General features: G+C 33.7%; 3 protein-coding genes across 3 annotated transcripts; 1 reads left to right on the forward strand and 2 right to left on the reverse strand.

Moving 5' to 3' along the window:
• Window positions 1-535: 535 nt before the first annotated feature.
• On the reverse strand, window positions 536-2,626 carry LOC136070357 (uncharacterized). The gene is made up of 4 exons (XM_065780211.1): window positions 2,448-2,626; window positions 2,267-2,335; window positions 1,877-1,982; window positions 536-831 (listed from the first exon to the last, which is right to left on the reverse strand). Exons 2-4 carry the CDS (start codon window positions 2,271-2,273, stop codon window positions 741-743), a joined length of 204 nt encoding a protein of 67 aa, XP_065636283.1. The 5' UTR covers window positions 2,274-2,335; window positions 2,448-2,626; the 3' UTR covers window positions 536-740.
• Window positions 2,627-18,160: 15,534 nt separating this feature from the next.
• On the forward strand, window positions 18,161-20,119 carry LOC112006667 (WRKY DNA-binding transcription factor 70). The gene is made up of 3 exons (XM_024038972.2): window positions 18,161-18,728; window positions 19,278-19,379; window positions 19,473-20,119. The coding sequence occupies exons 1-3, from the start codon at window positions 18,367-18,369 to the stop codon at window positions 19,975-19,977; spliced, it is 969 nt and encodes a 322-aa protein (XP_023894740.1). The 5' UTR covers window positions 18,161-18,366; the 3' UTR covers window positions 19,978-20,119.
• Window positions 20,120-21,479: 1,360 nt separating this feature from the next.
• On the reverse strand, window positions 21,480-25,566 carry LOC112006626 (WRKY transcription factor 55). Its single transcript, XM_024038933.2, has 3 exons — window positions 24,962-25,566; window positions 24,301-24,432; window positions 21,480-22,303 (listed from the first exon to the last, which is right to left on the reverse strand). Exons 1-3 carry the CDS (start codon window positions 25,474-25,476, stop codon window positions 21,835-21,837), a joined length of 1,116 nt encoding a protein of 371 aa, XP_023894701.2. The 5' UTR covers window positions 25,477-25,566; the 3' UTR covers window positions 21,480-21,834.
• Window positions 25,567-25,879: the final 313 nt, after the last annotated feature.

The raw sequence follows: 25,879 nt of genomic DNA on the forward strand, positions 1-25,879 counted from the left end.
TCCCCCTCCATCCAAATAAGCCATAACATTATAAACTAACAAGCAGACTCAGATTTGTGCCAGATATGCTGCACAACTACTAATCCCTTGCAATCTGCTCATGAACGTGAGTACTAGCAATTTCAACTGTCATACCATGATTATGTATTTCTACACACATTCATCATCCAACTATTCTCGTTACATGCAGCAATGCACAAATACAAGCAATTCATAAATTTTCAACTTTGCCATTCATTAATTAAATCTGGCAGCTATTCATGGTATCAAAATGCACAACATGAAATTACAATAAATCTCCTCCACGACAAATCTTGTTCAAGTTACCATGCCAATTGGGAAATGTAAAAAAAGGGTAAAAAAAAAAATTAATTTTTTTTTAATTTTCGCATAAAAAAGTTATAAAAAATATATCTTAAAACCAATACCCTTGGACCTTCAATAATTTTTCCCATTATTAAAATCTAATTGCCAGTGGATAAAAATGCAGGAAAAAAAAAACTTGAAAAACATAAACCAATTGCACAAAGCTACATAATGGGAATTAGATTCTCATTTCCAAATCAGAGACAAATAAAAGGTTTAGAAGTCAAGATTATGAATATGCCCTCCAAGCAAACATTCAAATTAGTTTGTTTTCAAACGACATAAAACACATGACGATGACTCCAACAACCGTAAATCCACATCTAATCCAGTACTCACATCCCCATATCTACTGGCCCTACAAGTAACATCTCTCATCTTTTTAATCCACCACCACCTGCATTGTTCCCTCCTGCAGATTGCGCCGCCTTCCTTGCCGCCTTTTCTTGTAGTGCCTTAGCATCCCTAAAAGAAATAAATTAATTATTATTAAAAATAAAACCCTTTCTCAACTAAGACTCCAATCTTTTTTTTTTTTTTTTGCGTAGACGTGATTCAAACTCAAATCCCTTATTAGACACAAGGATAAGAGACTTACGCAATTGTTCTAATCTTTTCCATTCATTCATTAATATAAGTAAAACACATAGATTAAAAACTGTTGAATTTTTTTTTTTTTTTTGATAATAGTGTACCCTATAAATGAATATAGATCCAGACATATGGACACAATGATATTACATTTACATTTTCTATACCAAGGGGGGCAAATTTCAAAAATCAAAATTTTTCTAAAATTTCCACCATGGAGTTGACAAAATTTTAATTTCCACCATGAATGTATAGTATCTAACAATTTGGCAGAACTTGAATGCAATTCTTTAGATACTTTACATTCATTCAAAAACATGATAGCATTAACCAATAAAGCCCAAATTGCAGCTATGTTTTTTAATTTTATTGGTAACTTCATTAACACCATTTAGTGCCAATATGACAAATCTAAGCTTGTCATTTACCTTTCACTTAAAAAGTAATAATCTATTTTATAACATTAATAGCAGGATTCCCGATTTAGTTTTCAACTTTTTATGTACTAAAATACTCCCACACAAGTTCTTAAACTCTCTAAAATATCTCTATCATTTAGTTAAATAATTTTAATTAAAAAATACAAACAGGATAAAAGAGTAATTTAACCATTATTCCAGGTTACCGTATCTCGCTGGATCGGCTGAGATCTCCTCAGATAGAGGAGAGAACTCGTCAGATCTGATCTGCACCACTCTCCCAAAGTATTCTATAATTTTATTTTATTTTTTTCAACAAATTCTTCTTAATAAAATGTTTTTTTTTTTTAAAAAAAAAAAACCCAAAAAAATTGTTCTTTTAAGTAATTTTCAGGAAATAAAGAAAAAAAAAAAAAAAAAAGCTTTGTGCAAAAATTACATCGAAACACACAGAGAATAAAGAATGATCAAAGTTAGAGAGAGAGAGAGGGAGAGATATACTTTCACGGCGTTGTTCAGGGGTGAGGCCATCGCCTTTTGGCTGCTTGGATTTGCCGCCGGCGCGAGCCTGAGCCCGTTCACGGTCTCGCTCTCTTTGGTTGCCGCGTTCGCTTCAGTTAAGGCCAAACAACAAACAACCAAAGCAATAATATCACAAAACGAAAAAAACAAAACAAACAACCGTTCCTCTTTTTTTTTTTTTTTTTAACCCAAATTCCACGTGCATAAATTATAATTCGTTTGGTTTCCGAGAAACGTCTAACAATCAAAAAAAAAAAATTTAAATTAGTTTTTTGAATTAATTGTTTTGATACTGATTTTCTCGGAAGCCAAACAGGAGGATAGAAACAACAAACCGTAGGGGAAAAGGCAGATCTAGGGAAGGATATGAGTCATTATATTATTATTGAGATTTCAAATATTCGATCAGAAAAAAAAAAAGCCCACTGATCCTGAAACTTCACAACAATCCAAAAAAAAAAAAAAATCATCAACAATCTATAACTAAAAAAAAAAAAAATTGTAAACTTTGAAAAGAAGAGGGAGGGAGGAGGAGAGAGAAAGAGTTACCTTATGGTGAGAGATCTGAGCGAGAAAGGCTGGGAAGAGAGAGAAAGAGAGACAGGGTGTAGTGAGTGAGAGGATGGAATTGGTGGCAATAAATCCGTGGAAGCTATACTAACAGAACACTCCAGAAGCCGCGGCGGCTTGATTCTTTTCAATTACTCTTCTGCTCTTTTTTTTTTTTTTAATTATATTTATATATATATATATATATGTGTGTGTATTTTAATGGTATCTATTTATCAATTATGAGTTATGAATGATTGAGTGGTGTAGATTATTTCAATTTTCAACCAAAAAAAAAAAGAGTGGTGTAGATTACGTTTCGCAAATGAGTTGTGTTGAGCAAATTTTAAAAAAAAAAAAAAAAAAAAAAAAAAAGGTAAGATAATGATTTCCAGCTGGATGCCAACTCTTGAAAATTTGCAATTGGATTTTTCATCCAACATGCCATTGGATGAAACTGGGTCGATCTGCCTAATCGGCAGATAAAGCCCAATTTTGTTCTGCCAAATCAGCAGATCAAGCCCATATATTATCTTCGTGCTAGCGCAGTTTGAAAGGGTTCTTAGACTTTCCTCGGATGCACAGGCACTCAGTAAGAAGTTTTAATTCTCTTAAATTCTCCCAATCCAAGATGTAAGAGTTTTACTGCTCGCCCTAGAGTTCGCCTGACCAATACGCCACACCCCTTGGGGTTCATGCCCTCCAATCTCTTAGAAAAAACTAGAAGTTGCTTTTGTACTTCGGTCTACCAAAATGCTTAGTGCAATGAAGCAATCATTCTAGTTTATCTCTAAGATATAAAATCAGTTTTCTATAAGGTTTTAGAGGAAGTAACAAGGTCAAAAAAACTTCTAATCATTTGCCAAGGTGTTCAAATTCACATAGTCCTGAACATACCTTCTTGCATCATTCGTCTACATCTTTAAAGAAATTTTACCATTGTTTGTGGTACTATATGAAGAATAGAAACAAAATTAAAATTAATTGATAAAACTAAGGAAAACAATATTTGAATTAATAAAACTGAAATTACCATGCATCATAGAACCAGCTTGTAGAACTTGAGAAATTGTTGCACTTTTAACATTTTTATTCTTTCCCTTTTCCAACAGACCTTTTATTCTTTTGTTAGTTAACCCCCTTCGTTCTCACATGTTGTGGATCAAGAATTGGTTTATCACCAACTAAGCAAATTTGTAAATTATCATCATTTGTAAGATCTTCTTGATGACTTTCTTTACCAACATTTTTTACCTTATTCATAGTCATAATCATTTGCTAAGCCTCCCATGTCACTTCACTCAACTTCTTTTTGACAAATTTGGTCACCTCATTATAGGAAGCAACTTTATCAAAAAGACTATACCCCATATGACTTAACTCGCTCATTCGCAATGCATGAGTAGATTTCTCATTTAATTGACATGAATTAGCATAAATCAACCTCTTCTTTGCATCTCTTCTCCATCTACTTGATATATATTTTTCCAGTATCATGTTCACATTATTCACAAGAAACACCCTTAAAGCTTGGCAACATAACAAGCCCAAAGTCTCAAGTAACTTGCAATCACAACAAATAGTCAAATTAAATCAATTAAAATGCACAATATGCATCCTATTACCATCACCACCAACTAGTGAAAAAGTAAATTCATCATCATGATGTTTAGTTTCAACACAACTCAATCCTATACCCAAAGAGAACTCATCTTCAAACATTTTTAAAAAAACAAGAATATAAACATTAGCAGCATGCTTCAACCCACCTCCATACCTATTAACTTTTGCAGGTATACCATTCTTGCAACGGAAATCTTCATTTGTTTCTTCTTGATGCATTTGTGCCACTTTTTCCTCATAAAATTCAATAACTTGAATAAGTGGCAAGAAAGTTTTCATGATTTTATGGGAAAAAACTATTTGTGCTCTCATTTTGTTGGGTGGACTTTATCTTTGCTGAAAAGAAGTCTACATTAAAACATGGACACCACTTTTCTCAAACATGGTATAACCTATTAAGCCAATCATTATTTTGTTGCTTATGCTTCCCCATCATCTCACTCCAAGTAGCTTCAAGCTCCGTTACATTCATATTTCCATATAAGCATTTATTGAAACTTTCTTGGAAATTATGATTGCTTTAAAGTCCAACAATTTTTTTTTTTTTTTGCACTTTGACTAATATGCCACAGACAAAGTCAATGTCAGGACTTAAGGAAAACCTCCTTAATTACGTTTGCCATTGCTTGGTCTTGATTTAAAAAAAATGGATATTGATTGTTTTCCTCCCATTGCAATCAAAAAATTCTTAAACAACCAAATAAATTACTCAATAGTCTCATTTACTAGAAATGCACAACCAAATAAAATATTGTTCTAATGATGGTTAATCTCCACAAATGGTGCACAAATTAAGTTGTACTTATTGGTTCGATAAATAGTATAAAAATAACATCTCCAAAAGAGTCATAATCTAATTTTGACCTACCATCTCTCCAAAAGAAATTTGTCATTCTATTATCTTGATCTACTTGCATTGAATAGAAGAACATTGGATCTTCACTTTGCCTTTTTTTGAAATGATTAATGATATTTTTCCCATCTCCAGCTTCAATAATTTGTTTTTTTATAGTCCGCAATAAATTATGACAATCTCACCTTAAGAATCCAAGATTATTTGCACCACCAACTTCCTTTGCTAAAAAGGAGTATGATTTTGTTACTTTTATACCTATTAGAAACTGAAAAGAATATGGATGGACACTCAAAGTGGGCATGTCCTTTTGTATACTTCAGGATAATTGTAACATCCAAGAGTTATGGAGTAATGGTTTGGACTGTTACTCTACCCTACTAAGTCCACTATCCCACTCTATATTAATGGAGTAGTGTGTATATAAACACCAAGAGTGGTATCCATTGAACAGTGAACAAATTATGCATTTCTCGTAGTGTTTGCATAGTGTTGTAAGGCTCTTAGGTTGTGGGTTATGTTTACATCACTCTAGTAGTGTGTAACACTGTCGAGAAATGTTTTTTGATTGTGAGTTATACAAATTGGAATTCAGAACATGTTTGAATAGCTGGTCTGCGTGGATGCTGGCTCTAGACAACGTAAAACAATCTTAAAGCTCTTGTGTGATCGTCAGTTTAGGCCAAGAGAGGTATAGCGAAAAACCAATTGTTTATATTCCACTGCAAGTCTCTATTTCTTAGATTGGTATCAAAGTTTTTATAGGTTGTTCTCGATGTCATAGGCATATATGATTAGTTCTAAATGCGTTTTATGCTTCTGAGATATGTTATGAATTTCTATGCACCTCACGTGGCCTTCTATGACAAGTTTTGATTCTAAGCATTCCATGCCTTAAAATTAATATATGTTGTTTATATTACATGTATTAATATCTTCCTTAAGTTTCGTAGTGAATCTCTAAGTGTGCCATGAGATATAGTTTAACAAAACTTAGAACACCGAAACTTTAAGGACAAAACTGTTCTTATATGATTACTATTTGCAAAATATGATTTCATATTATGAATCTATATTTTATAAGCTTTAAATCGGTATATGGTACGTTAAAAATGGACTTGAAATGAAGAAGATATAAAACTTTGAAGTTCATGTCTAAAACTCCTCTTCTTTTTTTTTTTCTTTTTTTGGCTGAAAGAAATTGGGAAGATGAAGGTAGAAGACAACCTGTTTTAGGCGTTTAGCATATCACGTGTCTGCCACTCGCCAAAAGGGCTAGAGTAGGGCTGTCCACAGGTCGGGTTGGTGCCTAACCCGGAACCGACCCGACGAAATCGGGTTATGAAAAATCTCACCCATTACCGACCGCCGGAGTAAACGGGTCAAACGGATTAGACTTCTACGGGTGGTGGGCGGGTCGGTCGGCGTCTGGGTTCTAAGAAAACTCGAGAAAACAGGTGAGAAAACTCGAGATCCGACAAAAATCTCATCGGAATCTCTAGGTTTTTTGGCCGAGATTTGGGTTTTTTTTCACCAGATTCTGGAATTTTTCTCGCCGAGATCTGGGTTTCTCGTTGGAATCTGGGTTTTTCTTAGGTCGGTTTGGGTTTTTCGGGTTTTGGGGGATAGAAACCAAAACCGACCCGCCGGAGTCGGTTTCTGAGGGGAGAAGACCCGCCGTCGACCGCCGAAATAGTCGGGTCGGCCAGTTTCAGATCGGTTCCGGTTGAGTCCTCCGGGTGGATTGGGTCTCGGATGGGTTTGGACAAGCCTAGGCTAGAGTGACAGCTAATGAAATACAAAAAGGAGGTCCCACAATTGCTTACTTCTTAAACACCTATTTGTATTTTTTTTTTCTTTTTTGCTCTATTAGTGTACACTATTCAATGTGCACATGTGCTCCGTTTGGGGTCTTTGATCTTTGAGAGTTTTTTTTTTTTGGGTATATTAATCCTGTTGTAACTATTTCACATTTTTTTTAAATACATACACACACACATATATATATATGACCAACTCTATATAATGGTCAATGATATATTTGCGATAATTTATCTGGATTAAAACTCTATTAAATCCATCCAATTATTTCATTGAAATATATAATATACAAGCCTAGCATTTATTTCTCATGAAACGTAAAAGGTATATGCTTCAATGATATGGAATTGATTTAATTTTGTAAATTGTTTAAATTCCATTATTATTTCTTAGTGAAATATGGTATAAAAGATAAATATTTAACGTGACAAAGCAATAATTATTTCTTAGTGAAATAATGAGATGCCTATATGAATTGTTCTCATGAGTTTACATTGTGATAGCATGTTTGGCTTAATAGTTAATTGATAATATTGATGAATTATTTTCAATACATATATTTTGTAAATGTTTAGAATTGAAATATGGAATAGTGGGAGTATGGTTGAGTTGAATTATCTCCCATACATAATTTTGCTTGAATAGATTAAAATTAAGCTTAGTGATAAACACTAGTGGCGCAAGAGATGATTAAAAAGCTTAGCGAATTTTCGATCTTGCGATGTGTGTTGATTATTTAAGTTTATTTTAGATTAAACGTCAAAATTTTTGAAATGTGTGTGTAATGTCCCATTTGTGAAATTTTGTAGTGAAATGGCTTCCAAAGGTATAGTTGCTGATCTCAATAAATGAGAGAAACTGGACTGTGAAAATTACNAGCAACAACCTGTCGTTGTCTCTAAATGATTGTATTTTTTTCACATCAAAAGGGTCTTCAAATTCTTTACAACCTTGTTTAGAACACACAAATTCTCTTTGCTTAACAACACCATTTACTATTCGTCTAGTTGCTTTTCGAATGCTAAACCCCTTCTTTAATGCGTATTCATTATACATGTTATATTCTTCTTCTTCTTCGGAACTCACTTGCATTCCCATTTTGATTTCCCCACTTTCAACAAAAGTTACATTCTCAATATTTTCTTCTTCATCATTGCCTTCATCCACATCAATGACATTCTCATTTTTTTCTCCATCATTGTTCTTAGCCACATCAATAACATTTCTTTGAAACTCCATTGCATTAGTCTAACACAAACAAGAGAAAAAAAAGCATTGCATAGAAACAATTAGAAAAGAAAAAGGGGAGCTTTTAAAAAATTAAAAGAAAAAAAACATATACTAATGCTCCTGTATCTCAGCCATAAACACACAAAGATAGTAAACACACATATACTAATACTCATATACTCTGTTGAAATCATAGATAGTAAACACAACACACAGTAAATACTATAATGCCCAGACAAAGGGAAGGGGCAATGCTCTTATATCTTAGCCATAAACACACAACACACTCAATTGGGCATCATACCCATAATCAAAATATTATAATTTTGACCTAACTCAAATACTAACTGTAGGGTTACGATTTGTAGCCCAGGCCTAAAAGATATGGGATATGAGTCCAATGAGCCCAATACAATAAATTTATAGAGAGTGGGTATAAGAGCTGGACTATCTGTGAATTGGACAACAGCTAGTAAGGATTTAAAAAATGAACAAGCACAAAAACACATGTAAAACTCGATGAAATTAGTGTCCCAGGAGATGAACTATGACTTGAACCATTGTTCCTAAAAGCTAATATAGACCTTAGTGCTATAGTAATTCTTTTTCTCTCCTGTTTCACTATATTTTCCGATCCCCCTCTTATGGGAGGTCTTTTACATTATATAGTTTCCTTTCAGACCATCTTGATCGTATACTTGTTAATCATCAAAGTCTTCACTCAAGTATATGTCCTATCAGACATCTTCTTTGGCTCTCTGTGAATGGTGATGTTTGAGACTGCACTGTTCAGAGGTCTTCTCCACATAAATGCGGTCTGAAAAGTTGCTGCAGTGCATTTAATGCGGTGGTAGCAGTTTTTCTTTTAGATATTTTTGTATTCTTATTGCCTTTGTACGTGCTTAAAGTTCATTCTTATCATTGGAATTTCCTAGAAGGTCGCCTAAACCGCCCAAGTACCTGCTTGACTGATATTCATAGTATTCGAGAAGGATATACTCCTCGGATTGTATTTTTCTATCCTTTCCTTACGTGATCCTCAACTTTAGGCCTCTCCCAATCATTTATTCCTCCTCGGACATATCCACGTCTTCAGATAAGGCCCAAGACCCAATATACAAATTTGGACTCTTATCCTCACACTAACAGAGTATTAACTGTATTTCCTCAAATACCCTTTTTTTTAATACTATATATATGTAATATTTCATCAAAACTTATATTACAAATGGGAATGAATTGTTAAAAATTAATAATTCATACGTATTGATCAAGAATCAAATCCTCCAATTAAAAATAAAGGTCCTGTATAACAACAATATAGAAATTAAAAAACAACCAATGGAATTTTTCAAAATGAATAAAAAATGGAATAGCCACTTAACAAACTTACTATTGGTTCAATAAGGCCCAATTAGAAATGAAGGAAATGGGTTCCTTTCAGGAGGTCATTTGATGAACTGAAAAAAATAAAATAAAACAGTGCTACAGATAAAAGAAATGGATGAACTTTGGCTAAGAAATGATACAACACAATAACAAAAAATGTGACTTCAAAATATCCTCACCATATCTAATCACATTTTTTTTTTGGTGGATTTTGAAATAGAGGTGAGGTGGGTGGTGGAAACAATCAGTCCACCATTGTTCAATCGCCAAAACCTCTACTTCGGTGTTTCGCGATGTTGCTGTTAGGCTAGAGCAGTTGTCAGAACTTTTTTGGGTGGAGCGAGATCGCCGGCAATGACAAATGTGATTTTCTGTCGGCGACTAAAAGTGATAGGGAGTGTATTTCTTGTTTTTGAGAGAGCTGTGTTTCTGAATATTGGAAAAAAGAAAAATGTTTGGTGTTTCAGTGGCAAAAAAAGTGGGAAAAATGGGCGGGCTATTGTAAACTTTAAGGGTATTATGGTATTTTTATTTTGCTACACATGTCCAATTTTTAGTGGGTAATCTCACCAAACAAGTTGCTAACATGAAGAGAATATTCCATAGGATACTTTCTCGCGTTGAAGATGTATTAATTAAATGGTTTTATTTATTTATGTTTGATCGATGGATTGAGGAATTTAGAAAGCTAGTGCTGGATAAAATACAATTCCTTGTCCAAATAGTGAAAGTCATTTTAGAAAAAGGGATTGAAAAGGCAACTGTCTTCCCTTGTCCATCTTTTCTATCCATATTTTTTATAACCATTTTCCCTATAATTAATTAATTATTTGATCATTCATCTAACCTAATTCAATTCTCATTTCCTTTTTCTTCTATTCTCAATCATTATTATATTATTAAATGTAATATTTAGCATAAATTGCAAATTACACCCTTAAAGTTTGGAGGCATTTGGGAGTGTATTTCTTGTTTTTGAGAGAGTTGTGTTTCTAAATATTGGAAAAAAGAAATTTTTTGGTGTTTTAGTGGCAAAAAAAGTGGGAAAAATGGGCGGGCTATTGTAAACTTTAAGGGTATTATGGTATTTTTATTTTGCTACACATGTCCAATTTTTAGTGGGTAGTCTCACCAAACAAATTGCTAACATGGAGAGAATATCCTATAGGATACTTTCTCGAGTTGAAGATGTATTAATTAAATGGTTTTATTTATTTATGTTTGAACTATGGATTGAGGAATATAGAAAGCTAGTGCTGGATAAAATACAATTCCTTGTCCAAATGGTGAAAGTCATTTTAGAACCACGGATTGAAAAGGCAACTGTCATCCCATGTCCATCTTTTCTATCCATATTTTTTATAACCATTTTCCCTACAATTAATTAATTATTTGATCATTCATCTAACCTAATTCAATTCTCATTTCCTTTCTCTTCTATTCTCAACCATTATTAAATTATTAAAGGTAATATTTAGGGTAAATTACAAATTACACCTTTAAAGTTTGGAGGTGTTTGGATTTTACACCTTGAAGTTTTAAAATATGAATTTTATCCCGTAAAGTTTGGGGGTGTTTGGATTTCACACTCTGAAATTTCAGAATTTGGATTTTACCTCTCAAATTTTAGGGATGTTTATATTTTACATTCTAAAGTTTGGAAGTGTTTGAATTTTACACCCCCAAATTTCAGAAATTTGGAAGTGTAAAATCCAAACACTTCCAAACTTTAGGGAATAAAATCCAAATTTTGAAATATCATGGTGTAAAATCCAAACACCCCAAACTTCATGAGGTAAAATTCACATTTTAAAACTTTAGGGCCAAAACTCTAAGGATGTAATTTGCAATTTACTCTAATATTTATATTCCTTCATCTTTTTCGTTTTTTTCTCTCTTTTTTATTTTTCAAAGTCCAAGCATATTAAATGATTATCACCACATTTTCTTATTTTCATCATCTCTGTATAAATAGTATTATCTGTGCACATGTTTTTATTCAAAACTTGTAAATTCGTTTCTAAGAAACAAAGCAGTAATTAAATATACACTATTAATTCTATAATAAGTACAAGGGACAGTGCTTTCCCTCTTTTAAAATAAAGATAAAGAGATGATCCGCACGTGTCCAAACTTGCCGTTCATGTGTTTTGAACTCAATTGAAGAATATGAATGGCTCATCGTCACTTCCCGTTTGATATGATGATTAACCTACATTGCGCTTTGCGCATAGAGACAAACACACTGTCCCTTTCTTTTTTTTCTTTTCTTTTCTTTTTTTGGTTAAAACACTGTCCCTTTCTTATTAGGTTCTACCTGGGGAGATAACATGTGTTTTATCTAAAAAAGAAAACTTTGATATTATATATATATATATTTCTCACCAGATAACATCTCCTTTGGTAGATGGCTAGTACGTGGTTACAATCAAACAACGAGCCAAATGGTGGAATAAATTATTTAAACAGACGCTTACCCAAAAAGAAAAAATGAGATGATTGGTCCGAGACTGATGGCTTGTTTGGAAGTTTAGAGAGGGAGGAGAGTAGAGGGAAGGGGAGTAGTGGGGAGGAGAGTAGAGGAGAATGATTCACCTCTACTTTATTTGGATGTTTTTAAAATTAGTAAGGGGGAAGGGAGTAATTAGTCCTTCTCCTTATGTAATTTTGTTAATATAATAAGGGTAAATTAGGTAATTTACTTGGTCAATAGTTTATGTACTCTACTCCCCCTCCAAATCTCTCCAATTTGGGGGAATTAAAATTGGAGGGCTAGAGGGAGTCCAAACCTCTCCAAACTCCCCCAAACCCCTCTCCCTCATTCTTTAAAAAACTTCCAAATAAGGTAATTACATTACTCTCCCTCCCTCTACTCTACTCCCCCTCCTCTTTTAAACATCCAAACATGCCATGAGAGAGTCGGAGTTTGTGATAAAAACATATTTGGCAGGTTCGGGCGATGACCCGAAGACCACGGCGCGCGGTTTGCACTGAATATTTTTATAGGAAATTTGGCGAAAGACACGTGTTATTGGCTATGGTGATGCAAGCCAACTAATATATAGTATTGTTTAATTAGTTACTTGGCCTTTTGTTTTTGTTTCAGATCAACAAGTTGGGCAACTCCACAGTCTTCACAACTACTATAACTGGTCACTGCTCTGTGGTTTGCTTTATAATACATAATAATACATTACCATGATTGGTTTCAGATCAAGTTTGCTAATTTTGTTCTCACTTCTCAATTGCGTTCCTGAATGTCTCAAATTACACACAAATGTTTGGACTTTTTTTCCTTTTGCTTTTGTTTTGTTTTGTTTTGTTTTCCAATGAGTTATTTATTTATTTATTTTATTAAGTCAGAGGATTACTTTGTGTGTGCTTGATCAATTAAATAGGCAAAATTTTGTAGTAAACTTAACACTAAATTAAAGTTAGGGTCAAGACCATGTTGTCGTTCTACATGTACAAATTGAGATTTATTATTTTGATTTTACTTGGAGTGTACGTGCTCATTAGGAGTTTTTTTGATCAATAGATATTGTTTGAACCATAAACACAAGATGCTATGAAAGATATCATTATCGATGGGCTATTAATTATCACTTGAACCCCATGCTCTTCAAGACACGGATAGCTTGTTTATGTTCCATAATTATCCATTACTTATGAGGTAAGCTGCCATTAATTGTTACGTATGAAGATAAGTTTTGTCAATGTTGTGGATTTAAAATTATATAGGTATGGGATTCAGATGTCTTGCCATATACAAAAATAGCATGTTCCATTTTCAACCAGGGCTCTCGATGAGAGATGCTACATCTACAACATTTTTACAACAAATCACAGGTGGTAATTGTTAGTGGTTCAAATTTGAAATTAACACTAAGATTTTTTTTTACCCCAATAATAATAACCAATAACAATCTATCACTTATGATTTATTGTAAAAATATTGTAAACATATCATTTTCCTTCAAGAATTAGTGTTTTACTTGATGCCTGTCATTTCCATCACCAAAAGCACATGCAAATTAAGAACTTGATAAGTTGTTTAAAATTTTAATAAGGTGATCCAAATCAAATCAGAGAATCCATTATACCATATCTAAAGTTGGAGCATTAAAATACCTCAGAAGTCAGAACCACTCGTGATTGGAGGAAGGTCCTTAAACTAATGGCATGTTTGGATGTTTAAAAAAGGAGAGGGAGTAGAGTAGAGGGAGGGAGAGTAATGCAATTATCTTGTTTGAAAGTTTTTTAAAGAATGAGGGGGAGGGGTTTGGAGGAGTTTGGAGGGGTTTGGACTCCTTCTAGCCCCCCAATTTTAATTCCCCCAAATTGGAGAGATTTGGAGGGGGAGTAGAGTACATAAACTATTGACCAAGTAAATTACCTAATTCACCCTTATTATATTAACAAAATTACACAAGGGGAAGAGCTAATTACTCTCTTCCCCCTTACTAATTTTAAAAACATCCAAATAAGGTGGAGGTGAATCATTCTCCTCTACTCTCCTTCCCACTACTCCCCTTCCCTCTACTCCCCTCTACTCTCCACCCTCTCTAAACTTCCAAACAAGCCATAAGAGAAGTCATTAATTAGACCAATATATCTAATGTTCCAAGTAGGAAATGGAGCAGACATCTCACTATGTAATGATAACTATAGCACCCTATGGGTGCTTTGTTCCTTAAGATGTTATGCTAACGAGTGTTCTTAGGGTATTCATTAATAATTAATTTTAAAAAAGTTTTGATACCACTTTTATGGAAAATGAAAAAAGCTGTCAAAATATTAATTACTTTTTTTTTTTTTTTCATAAAAACTTTCTTTAAATGAATTATTAATAAGTGTCCTTAAGACACTCGTTAGCATTTTCCTTCAATTTAAAGTTACGATTTTCATTTAGCGTAAATTGATATGGTTCTCGAGAACCATTCCTAGACATGCATTTATTTGTTGGTTAGCATTGAGGAACAAGTTAACCACTAAGGACAGATTAGCAAGTTGGGGATACAAAGGTGAATAGGTGATGTCTAATGTCTTATGTCCTATGTGCAGACTACAATTGTATGACAAATTTTGGGTAAAATTATTGAAAGCCAAATGTTTGTTGCGAAAAAGAGAGTACACTAAAGCGACAGAATCCTCTTGATAAAATCTATAAATGACTTGTTTTTAGTAAGAGGCGGACATTATTGTATATATGTAAATTTTGGTCCATATATGGTATACATAAGTATTCTTGTGCATTTTCATATGTTTTCGAGCCTCCTTTTTAAAATGAAATGTATATATTGTCTTATTTCCTCCATACTTGATATAGATAGAAGAAGATACGGGGCAAACTAAACATGACACGATGCTTATGTTTATCTTTTTATCAATTTTTGGTTTTAAGTGAAATGATATTTGTTCAAATGCACCTTTAGAGACAAACACACTGTCCCTTTCTTTTTTTTCTTTTCTTTTCTTTTTTTGGTTAAAACACTGTCCCTTTCTTATTAGGTTCTACCTGGGGAGATAACATGTGTTTTATCTAAAAAAGAAAACTTTGATATTATATATATATATATATATATCTCTCACCAGATAACATCTCCTTTGGTAGGTGCCTAGTACGTGGCTACATTCCTACAATCAAACAACGAGCCAAATGGTGGAACAATTATTTAAACAGACGCTTACCCAAAAAGAAAAAATGAGATGATTGGTCCGAGACTGAGAGAGTCGGAGTTTGTGATAAAAACATATTTGGCAGGTTCGGGCGAGGACCCGAAGACCACGGCGCGCGGTTTGCACTGAATATTTTTATAGGAAATATGGCGAAAGACACGTGTTATTGGCTATGGTGATGCAAGCCACCTAATATACAGTATTGTTTAATTAGTTAGTTGGCCTTTTGTTTTTTGTTTCAGATCAACAAGTTGGGCAACTCCACAGTCTTCCCGACTACTATAACTGGTCACTGCTCTGTGGTTTGCTTTATAATACATAATAATACATTATCATGATTGGTTTCAGATCAAGTTTGCTAATTTTGTTCTCACTTCTCAATTGCGTTCCTGAATGTCTCAAATTACACACAAATGTTTGGACTTTTTTTCCTTTTGCTTTTGCTTTTGTTTTGTTTTGTTTTGTTTTACAATGAGTTATTTATTTATTTATTTTATTAAGTCAGAGGATTACTTTGTGTGTGCTTGATCAATTAAATAGGTAAAATTTTGTAGTAAACTTAACACTAAATTAAAGTTAGGATCAAGACCATGTTGTCGTTCTACATGTACAAATTGAGATTTATTATTTTGATTTTACTTGGAGTGTACGTGCTCATTAGGAGTTTTTTTGATCAATAGATATTGTTTGAACCATAAACACAAGATGCTATGAAAGATATCATTATCGATGGGCTATTAATTATCACTTGAACCCCATGCTCTTCAAGACACAGATAGCTTGTTTATGTTCCATAATTATCCATTACTTATGAGGTAAGCTGCCATTAATTGTTACGTATGAAGATAAGTTTTGTCAATGTTGTGGATTTAAAATTATATAGGTATGGGATTCAGATGTCTTGCCATATACAAAAATAGCATGTTCCATTTTCAATCAGGACTCTCGATGAGAGATGTTACATCTACAACATTTTTACAACAAATCACATGTGGTAGTTGTTAGTGGTTCAAATTTGAAATTAACACTAAGATTTTTTTTTACCCCAACAATAATAACCAATAACAATCTGCCACTTATGATTTATTGTAAAAATATTGTAAACATATCATTTCCCTTCAAGAATTAGTGTTTTACTTGATGCCTGTCATTTCCATCACCAAAAGCACATGCAAATTAAGAACTCGATAAGTTGTTTAAAATTTTAATAAGGTGATCCAAATCAAATCAGGGAATCCATTATACCATATCTAAAGTTGGAGCATTAAAATACCTCAGAAGTCAGAACCACTCGTGATTGGAGGAAGGTCCTTAAACTAAGAGAAGTCATTAATTAGACCAATATATCTAATGTTCCAAGTAGGAAATTGAGCAGACATCTCACTATGTAATGATAACTATAGCACCCTATGGGTGCTTTGTTCCTTAAGATGTTATGCTAACGAGTGTTCTTAGGGTATTCATTAATAATTAATTTTAAAAAAGTTTTGATACCACTTTTATGGAAAATAAAAAAAGTTGTCAAAATATTAATTATTTTTTTTTTCATAAAAACTTTCTTTAAATGAATTATTAATAAGTGCCCTTAAGACAGTCGTTAGCATTTTCCTTCAATTTAAAGTTACCATTTTCATTTAGCGTAAATTGATATGGTTCTCGAGAGCCATTCCTAGACATGGATTTATTTGTTGGTTAGCATTGAGGAACAAGTTAACCACTAAGGACAGATTAGGAAGTTGGGGATACAAAGGTGAATAGGTGATGTCTAATGTCTTATGTCCTATGTGCAGACTACAATTGTATGACAAATTTTGGGTAAAATTACTGAAAGCCAAATGTTTGTTGCGAAAAAGAGAGTACACTAAAGCGACAGAATCCTCTTGATAAAATCTATAAATGACTTGTTTTTAGTAAGAGGCGGACATTATTGTATATATGTAAATTTTGGTCCATATATGGTATACATAAGTATTCTTGTGCATTTTCATATGTTTTCGAGCCTCCTTTTTAAAATGAAATGTATATATTGTCTTATTTCCTCCATACTTGATATAGATAGAAGAAGATACGGGGCAAACTAAACATGACACGATGCTTATGTTTATCTTTTTATCAATTTTTGGTTTTAAGTGAAATGATATTTGTTCAAATGCACCTTTTTGGATAAGTATAAATTTTTTGTTGTTGATGAATTAGTTGATAGTGATAGTTTTTTTTTTAATAGAAGATAAAATTTTATTTTAGTCTAATCTAAGTATATATGTGTGTGAAACTCTCTCATGGAGACTTGAACCCTGACCCTTACTCCCCACATCTCATAAGTACTTATACTTGTGCAGTGACCATCGCACTAATGGTATGTGGTGATATTAATGTGATAGTTATTATATCATGTACGCCGTTTATAATTTAACGCAAAGAAGTTAAAAGTTATTTATTTATTTTTTTGGTAAACAAAAAATGGGTAGAAGGAAGTGATTAGTGTGGCTTTCTTACCTAGGCGTGACTATAGTAACACTCTATTTGCTTTCGGTCGAGACCCTATACTTCTAGTTTGTAAAAAATTTATTTATTATTTTTTGGACTGTTTAAACTTTAAAATAAAGATAAAATATAAAGAACACCAACACACAACTAGTTATTGAGGTTCGGTCCCAAATTTTGAAAATTATTTACGGAGATCTTACCAGGTAGGCCACAATGTTGGTAAAGTTGCAACCAGCATTTATCATCACAACGGTATATACAAAAGGTTCTGCAACAACGTACAGTAAAAAAAAAAGGTTCTGCAACAACATTTAAAATGTGTACCTTAGCTAGAGAAGAGAAGGTGAGTAAAGTTAAAAAAAAAAAAGAATTCAGGTTCATTCAGGTGCACTGAATGTAGTAAATAATAATAATAGTAAAGAGTGGTGAGGTAGGGTGGGGAGTCCATGATCTGAAAAAGTTCGTATAAAGAAGTTACTATGCCAGATAAGCTGAAAGGGAAAGCAGCGTAAGCCTAACATCATGGTAGAAACGTCAGCACGGGCTTTGTAAGCATCTGCGTGGAATTTTCGTTCTTGCTTTCCTATGAAATGATCTATCACCCCTCTTTCCTTACATCTTCCGTTAAATTACTTCTCCATTTCCTCATCATCTCATTCTGTAGCTCATATAAAAAAACACACACTCTTATCCCCTTCATATTCTCACCCTCCTCATCCGCAACAACACCAACACCAACCCCAACACCATCTCCCAGTACTCTATAGCTAGTTAATTTTTTCATCTTTCAAACAAACAAACAAGATCATCAACTATCTAGATCCACAATCATATACTATGGAAACTACTCATCCTTGGGCTGAAGGTCCATCAACTACTCAGAAAAAGGTGATCAAAGAGCTAGTTGAAGGCCGAGACTTTGCAACCCAGCTTAAGTCCATTCTCCACAAGCCCTTGGAAATAACTCATGACCATGCCTCACCCTCACCCTCACCTCATGAACTTGTCTCGAAAATCTTGAGATCTTTCACTGAGACTCTTTCCGTACTCACTTCTTCTTGTGAGTCTGGTGAGGTAATTCATCAGAATCTGGCTGTTTCCCATGCTGATTCACATTGCGATGACCCCAGGTCTGACGACTCTGGCGAGAGTAGAAAGAGGCCAACTCCTAAGGATCGGAGAGGCTGTTACAAGAGAAGGTATATTTTTCTCCTATAATTTTATATATATTATTACCGGCCACCACTCATTTTAATTAATAGCCTATCTGGATGGAAGGAAGTAGGGAAGACTAGAGTAGAGTAAAGTTAGTTAAAAATAAACTAATTTGTTTTTGTTAAAATTACTCTAATCCTTGTCTCTCCCCCATCCAAACGTGCCATCAGTTTGATTACTAAAACAAATACATGTCTTATATATGAAGATTATAAGGTCATATATAGTAGTACTCATCTTCTTCAATTATGTGATCTAATACTTATAATATATATAATTAAACTGATCTGTATGGGAATCAATCATAGCAATTGGGATGGTTTTAATCATGGGCTATATGCCTCACTTTAGCTGAATAGACTTTTCTGTCAGAACTGTGAACTGACCCCTTTCAATTTCAACTTTTTTTGAAGGGTTTGGATTTAAGTGGCTATTTTTGATTAGCTTGAAAAATTGTACTTTTTTGAAACCATTAGTTTCAATGTGACATCAATTAGACATGGATTCCAATTGTTGTGTTTTGTTGTTTGCAGGAAGACCACACAGACATGGGCAAAAGTTTCTCACACAACGGATGACGATCATGCATGGAGAAAGTATGGCCAAAAGGAGATCCTCAATGCTAAACACCCAAGGTCTTTAATTATTCTTTTGTTCAAGGTTGCTCTTTTATTAGAAGCTAGTTTGTTAGGAAGAGGTAGCTAATTGGATTTGTGAATATATAACAGGAGTTACTTCAGATGTACACGGAAGTACGACCAAGGGTGCCGAGCAACCAAACAAGTGCAGAGAATGGAAGAAGACCCACAAATGTATCAAATCACATACATAGGGGTTCACACTTGCAAAGACACTCTAAAGGCGCCACAAATCATCATGGAACCTGATCCTTGGGAAACATATATTGTTAATAATCCCCCAGACTCAATGTGGGGCAATGGCAAACAAGCTGATCATGATCAAGCCCTAAGCTCATCCACTACCCCAACCATAAAACAAGAATCTAAGGAAGAAGCCCTCAGTGATCTAACTGATAACCTCTCCTCCTTGGGTACTGATAATAATAATAGTTATTTGTGGACAGATTTTAAGGATTTTGAATTGGTTGGGCCTGCAATTATGTCCCCCAACTTGGGGTCCGATAACGGAGACGTGGTATCCACTATGTACTCCTGTAAGGAGACGGCTTCTCATGGTTTGGACTTTGGTGATTTCAATTTTGATGATATATAATATAGTAGTACTGAGTAGTTCCTCTAGCCTAGGCGTCCATGTAAAAGTTAATGTAACGTTTTTTTTTTTTGTGTAATATGATTTCCTGTACCATGTGACATTACTTTCCCCGCTTGCAAGGAAATTATGATGTTTATAGTAAGTTTAAGTTTGCAGGAAATAACTTATCCCCAAAGCATATTATTGATATCTAGAACATGGGCCCAGGAGATAATACCAAAGATTCAAAATCACCAAAATTTCCAAACACTTGTGGAAAAAGTGGTATGAAAGGCCGGGGTGAGACGATCGAGTGGGGTCTGATAAGATGGAATGCTTTTTCTTTTCTCAATTAGCATGGAAAGACTTCATATTTGATCCTCTAGATGGTCTACAATTTGTTTATCAAGCACATGATACTTGCGGACTTTACCACACAATTTGATCATAACTTATCCCCAAAATCGCAACCTGTTTTTCTACGAAATTACATATGTAGTGTAAACGCAGAATTTCTCTACATCTACGCATACATATATATAGGGTTCAGATTTTCTTTTAGTCTAAAGGGATAAGACAAAAGGAGAGGCAGTGAGTGGGACAGTATTGTCGCCAAAAAGTGTAGTCCTAGGACAATGCGTATTTAAAGGGGAAAGTGGAAAGTGTACAATTGAATTGGTGGAAGAATGAATGACAACAAATATGTAGGATAGGACCGTTAATATGCACAGTAAACAACAAAAATGAATTATGTCATGATTCGAAAGATCGAATCAACTTAAATCTTATTCCGCCCATGCATGCATTTGGCCAAATGATCCTAACTTCAATCTCGCATGTTATTTTGTGCCTCTTGTGGTCGAGGAAATTCACACGAGAGGACCTATCAAACTTTTCATTTATATATTCCCATCGGTAAGTCACACTCGTGTGAATAACAATGCACCACACATAAACGTATTATAGTTTTATTGCAATTGCTCAATTCATAATTCACTCTCATCAAGTTTAACGCAAAAATGCATGTCACCTCCAATAACTTTGATTAATTGTCATTTTGGTTAACTAAGTTTGAAAATTTGTCATTTTTGTTCACTATTTTTCTTAACGTGAGTAGTGGTAACCGTTATCCTCCTATCCATTGTGGCTAAATTTTTTTGGTAACACCCTTAAAATGATGTTGTTTCACATTTTTGACAATAAAAAATATATTTAGATATTATTTTATTAACTTATTTAATGGACTAAAATGTCAAATTTTTAAATATTAGAAGATTAAAATGACATTTTTGTTTTTAGTTGGAAGATTAAAATGACAATTGATCAAAGTTAATGGACTAATATGACAATTTTTAAACTTAATGTAATAATATAACAATTGATTGAAGTTAAAAGCTGTAAAGTGTATTTTTGCCGATAAAGTTTTATAGAAACAAAAATACTTGTCTAATTGAAAAATTAGGACTTGCATGCATATCATGCCTAGCTATAGGCTATAGTAAACTTGTAGCAACACAAAAGTATAAAAGCCACATGAAAAACATAGTATATTAAAATGGTACAAAAGTTAGCAAATAATTAGTTACATCCCTGAAAAACTCAATTAAGATTGACCTATCAAGAAGAAGTTGCCGGATAATAAATCTTTAGGATTGGTTACCTAGCTACTTTCTTTCCCAAGTACGGAGAAGGAAATCCAAGTGCGGTTCCAAAATTTTGATCTGCCTATACTTGAAGTTGCCGATAAATGGATGGTTCAAATTTTATTACCTCTAAATATGCATGATCTACTTTACTACCAAAAGTAAAAGGTGCAATAGGAAGAAATAAGTCATAATCAGCTCCACAAAATTATTAAATTTCCTGTTAGTCCATCGATCAACCTTGTTTGTCACCTGGCTTCCATTTAACATCTTCGGGGGCTTGGAAAAGAAAATCCATGCTATTGCTACTACTGCTGCCTGAGTTAAACATTACATCAGCCATATCTGCAACCGGGAATTCAACTTCTTTGCCACTTCGTGTGGTGGAAGGACCCGCACCACTACCACTACCACCACCACCACCAATAGCCATACCACTTCCTCCCCTTCCTAGGCTGTCCATTGAGAGCCAACTGCTTAGAGGAACTGAACTAGATGGTAGAGGCTGGGAAGCCATAAATTGGGCAATGTCATGTGAAATTTGATCAGGTGGTGGTGGAATTGATGGTGCCGTGGATGACATGTGGCATGTGTGACTACCTCGATATGTCACTTCAAACATGTAGGGATCCTCATCCAGCCTCTGCACAAGTTTCTTGGCTGGGCATTGGTATAACTTCTGGTGGGTGCACCTAAAGTAACCTCTGATGAAGACGGTCATCGACCAAAATACAAGTAAACGAATAAGAAATCAAAATTATGACAACCCTTAAGTTAGAAAAAGTCCAAAATTGAATATTCTCTCAGCTTCTATATATTTATTTTTTTAGTAATGGTTGTTTGTCTCATATGAAGGTAGGTAGACTCCACAAATGTGAGTTCTAACATCGTGATGGGAATGTTGCATTCAATAATTCTACCTTCTCCATGTGAGTGCAAGTCACACATGAAGGGGAAAAAAAAAAAAAAAAAGAGAAAAGAGAATTTAATATATCAAAACTGATCTTAAACTTATAGGATTAAACTTTTGAATTAAGTGGTGTTTATATATATTAAGACCTCAATTAAAATCTCTTCAAGTAGTACAAGTCAATAGTAAGGTTGTAAACAAATCAACCCGAGCCGAGCATTTAAATTTTATGTTTATTCATTTAATTCACATGTTGAGCTCAAGTTTATTAACAAACTATATTATATATTTAAGTTTGGTTTGTTTTTTGATTGGACAAGCTCAATTTTATTCATGAACTACTTGATCAACTTCCCTTTTTTTTTTTTTTTTCCTTCTTTTTTGCATGTATTATAAACACTTCAAGTAAAAAAATGTACTCCTTCACTAGTCTATTAATATCACCGATGTATTATAAATAGCCATTTGATATATTATAAATTTATTTACAAATTTACACAATTCGATGCCATATCTATCTAAATATATTTTACACATGTATGCATCTAATTAAATACACTAATTCAAGTCTTAGATTAATGAGTTTGTTCATGACACATTATTATATTTAATCTTGACTCATTTAATTGTTAAGTCTAAATTTGAGCTTGAGCTTGGCTCATTTCCTAAATAAACAAACAACAACAATATTTTTTTTCCCAAATCAAGATCAAGCCAATCATAAATAGTTCAGTTTACTTACAACCCTAGCTAAAGGTGGCGTGTGGCAAGCTGAGAAAAGTTATCAAGTTCCTTTTTGCAGTTGGAAGGAAAATATAGAGCATGTACTTTGAGCCCACTCAAGAGTACATTACACAAAAGAAGTCTACAAAGTCCATGTAAATGATCTTTGGAAAAATGCCAAACTATATGGTATTCTTAATGATATGTACTAAACCAAAAAAAGAATGATATAGCGTAAGGTTCTTATGGACATGGACTTATGGGGTTCCTATGGATCATTGAGAGTAAGGGAGAGCTAGTAGGACCTGTCTGTTAAATAAAAAAAGAGATCTCTCAAAATTAATGGAGAAACAATGACTCGCGTTTGAAGGGAATTCCACATAGGAAAAAGAATAAAGAATTTTATGAAATCAAAATAACATGATTAGGCACAAATTTATAGACTTAAGTTTTTAGATGAAGTAATATTCTTATGTTAAATTAAAACACAAGTTAAAAGATCTGGGTTTTTTTTCTTTTTTTATTTATTTTAAAAAAAAAAACAGTTAAAAGTTTCTTCAACAAAAATTAATGAAAGCATTAATTAGTGTACAATTAATATAGATCGTTTTCCAAAAAGTAGTAAACCTTAATTGTTTTGTAGAATGAGTCAATTTCTGGCAGACCCATTCACATGAATTTGATCAAAGTCTTAAAGAGAGGTTAGAGTTAGAATTTGCAATTGACAGTTTTACAAAATTTAATAAGAGACCCAATTAATTTCTAAGAAATTCACCTATCTGATATTAGCTTTGAATTGATAGTCATATGCATTGTAGAGTACGCATGGATCCGGTCAAAGTCCAAGGAGTAAGGAAAGGTAAAAGCAAGCATCAATAGATTTGATAGTACTTATAGCGTTTTTGATCAAAGGCCTTCCTTGTATATTTCAAAGGACAATGCATTAATATTGAAAGTGTCAAACTAATAACAAGAATCATTGAATGCATAATCATAAATCTAATTAATTTGCCTCTCACTGTAACCAATAACCATGATAATGATATATATATGGCAGTCATTAATTACCTTGGATATTTTGAGCCAAGTATCTCTTTCTGGCCGTATTTCCTCCATGTAAAGCCGTCCTCCGGCGGAATCTCAGTGTTTCCAATCCGAGGTACAGGCACCGTCAATGTCCGTCTCTCCCCATCATCCCTCCTGTTGATTTAAAATCATAAAACATAACTATATATTAATATTGGCACCCTAAATGACAAGGTAATTAATTAAACATCTTAATCGCTTAGCTATTTTTCATTAGTTCCAACAAAATCAAGACTTTTCTTATAATATGTAACAAGAGCTATAATCAACATGGTATATATGAAGAAGAAACTACATCTAGGATATTGTGCTTCTCTGACTAACTAGCTAGCTAGTGGTTTTTCCATTTCTAAGAAACAACTTCTTACTGTTTTACTTTCAAAACGTTTTCATTTTGGTTCTAATTATTATTTGCATGTTTCCAAAGAAAGCGCAAAAGCAATAATCCATGAAATGGTTGTCTACTTTAGGTTTCTTCTTTTCCTTTTTGGCAAGTAAAGTTTACTTTTAGGTTTAGAGCCAGAGAGGAATTATTCCAAGTCGCCCATATTGAGAAGAAAACATTGTAACAGTACTGACCTAAATAAAAACTTGAATCACATACATTTGAATTAGATTTTCCAAAGTTAAAAATATATCTCACCTTCTTCGCTGTCTTTGTGAGGATGAATTACCAGTACCAGAATCTGATACGTCAATTGGTGGAACCGGAAACTCTCCTCCTCCTATGCTCCTAGATCGTGCAGGAGCTTCCGCATGATCTCTTCCAGCTGCTGCAACATGGACATCGGACCCCAATTTCTGCGTCTCAAATGGGTTCCTGCTTTGATCAGCTTGAAGTTGTAATTGAAATATGTCCATTGCTTGACTGTAATTAGACCTTAGCCATCCCTGCAGATCAGCAGCTGCTTCAATCTGAGTCTGTTGTGACTCCTGTGGTTGTCGGATTAGCATGTTCATGGGGGTGTGTGACATGGGGTCCTGATATTGAGTAGTGCATAGTCGTTCCCTTGCTGTATTGAAAACCTTTATGATTTCAACACAGGATGTTAAGAGCATGTTGTGCTGCTGTTCAGTGAGGTTTGGTAGGTTTGCTTCAAGTTCTCTTGCTAACTTACACCCTTGACGGATTATAGATATTGTATTTGTCTCCTCCATGGTTTATCTGAGATTTTTCTCTCGGCTTAATTTTTCTCTGGCTTAATTTGTCTTAGATTTGAACATATATAGTGTGAGGAAATTTAAATGGGATTGATGTAAACCTTTCGGTGGGCTTTGATGATGCTGATATTCATACTAAGAGAGAAAGATTAAGGAAATTATTCCAAGTTTGAGTTTCTTTCACACGGTAGACCTTTACAATATAATAGAAAGAACTTGGAAAGATGACTTAGTCATGGTCCGCAAAGGGATTTCAAACTTTTTCCTTAGTCTAGAGGAAGACCTTGCATGCCCCATTGAATCCAAACTTTTTGGACCCCTCGGAGAATTTTCTGAGGTTTGAAGTACGACCATGTTTGTTTTTTTCTATTTGCAAAATTGAAGAAGTATGACCATGCAT

Source organism: Quercus suber, unplaced genomic scaffold (genome assembly GCF_002906115.3).
Source record: "Quercus suber isolate HL8 unplaced genomic scaffold, Cork oak 2.0 scaffold_228, whole genome shotgun sequence".
NCBI lineage: Eukaryota > Viridiplantae > Streptophyta > Magnoliopsida > Fagales > Fagaceae > Quercus > Quercus suber.

Excerpts from the sequence above, each read along its gene's own strand:
- LOC136070357 (XM_065780211.1), bottom strand. Across the intron at positions 832-1,876 it reads CCTGAACAACGCCGTGAAAG|GGATGCTAAGGCACTACAAG; the intron begins TATATCTCTCCC and ends TATTTCTTTTAG.
- LOC112006667 (XM_024038972.2), top strand. The coding sequence starts at position 18,367 with ATGGAAACTACTCATCCTTGGGCTGAAGGTCCATCAACTACTCAGAAA. Across the intron at positions 18,729-19,277 it reads AGAGGCTGTTACAAGAGAAG|GAAGACCACACAGACATGGG; the intron begins GTATATTTTTCT and ends TGTTGTTTGCAG. Across the intron at positions 19,380-19,472 it reads CTCAATGCTAAACACCCAAG|GAGTTACTTCAGATGTACAC; the intron begins GTCTTTAATTAT and ends AATATATAACAG.
- LOC112006626 (XM_024038933.2), bottom strand. The coding sequence starts at position 25,476 with ATGGAGGAGACAAATACAATATCTATAATCCGTCAAGGGTGTAAGTTA. Across the intron at positions 24,433-24,961 it reads TCACAAAGACAGCGAAGAAG|GAGGGATGATGGGGAGAGAC; the intron begins GTGAGATATATT and ends TTAAATCAACAG. Across the intron at positions 22,304-24,300 it reads CTTGGCTCAAAATATCCAAG|AGGTTACTTTAGGTGCACCC; the intron begins GTAATTAATGAC and ends CGTCTTCATCAG.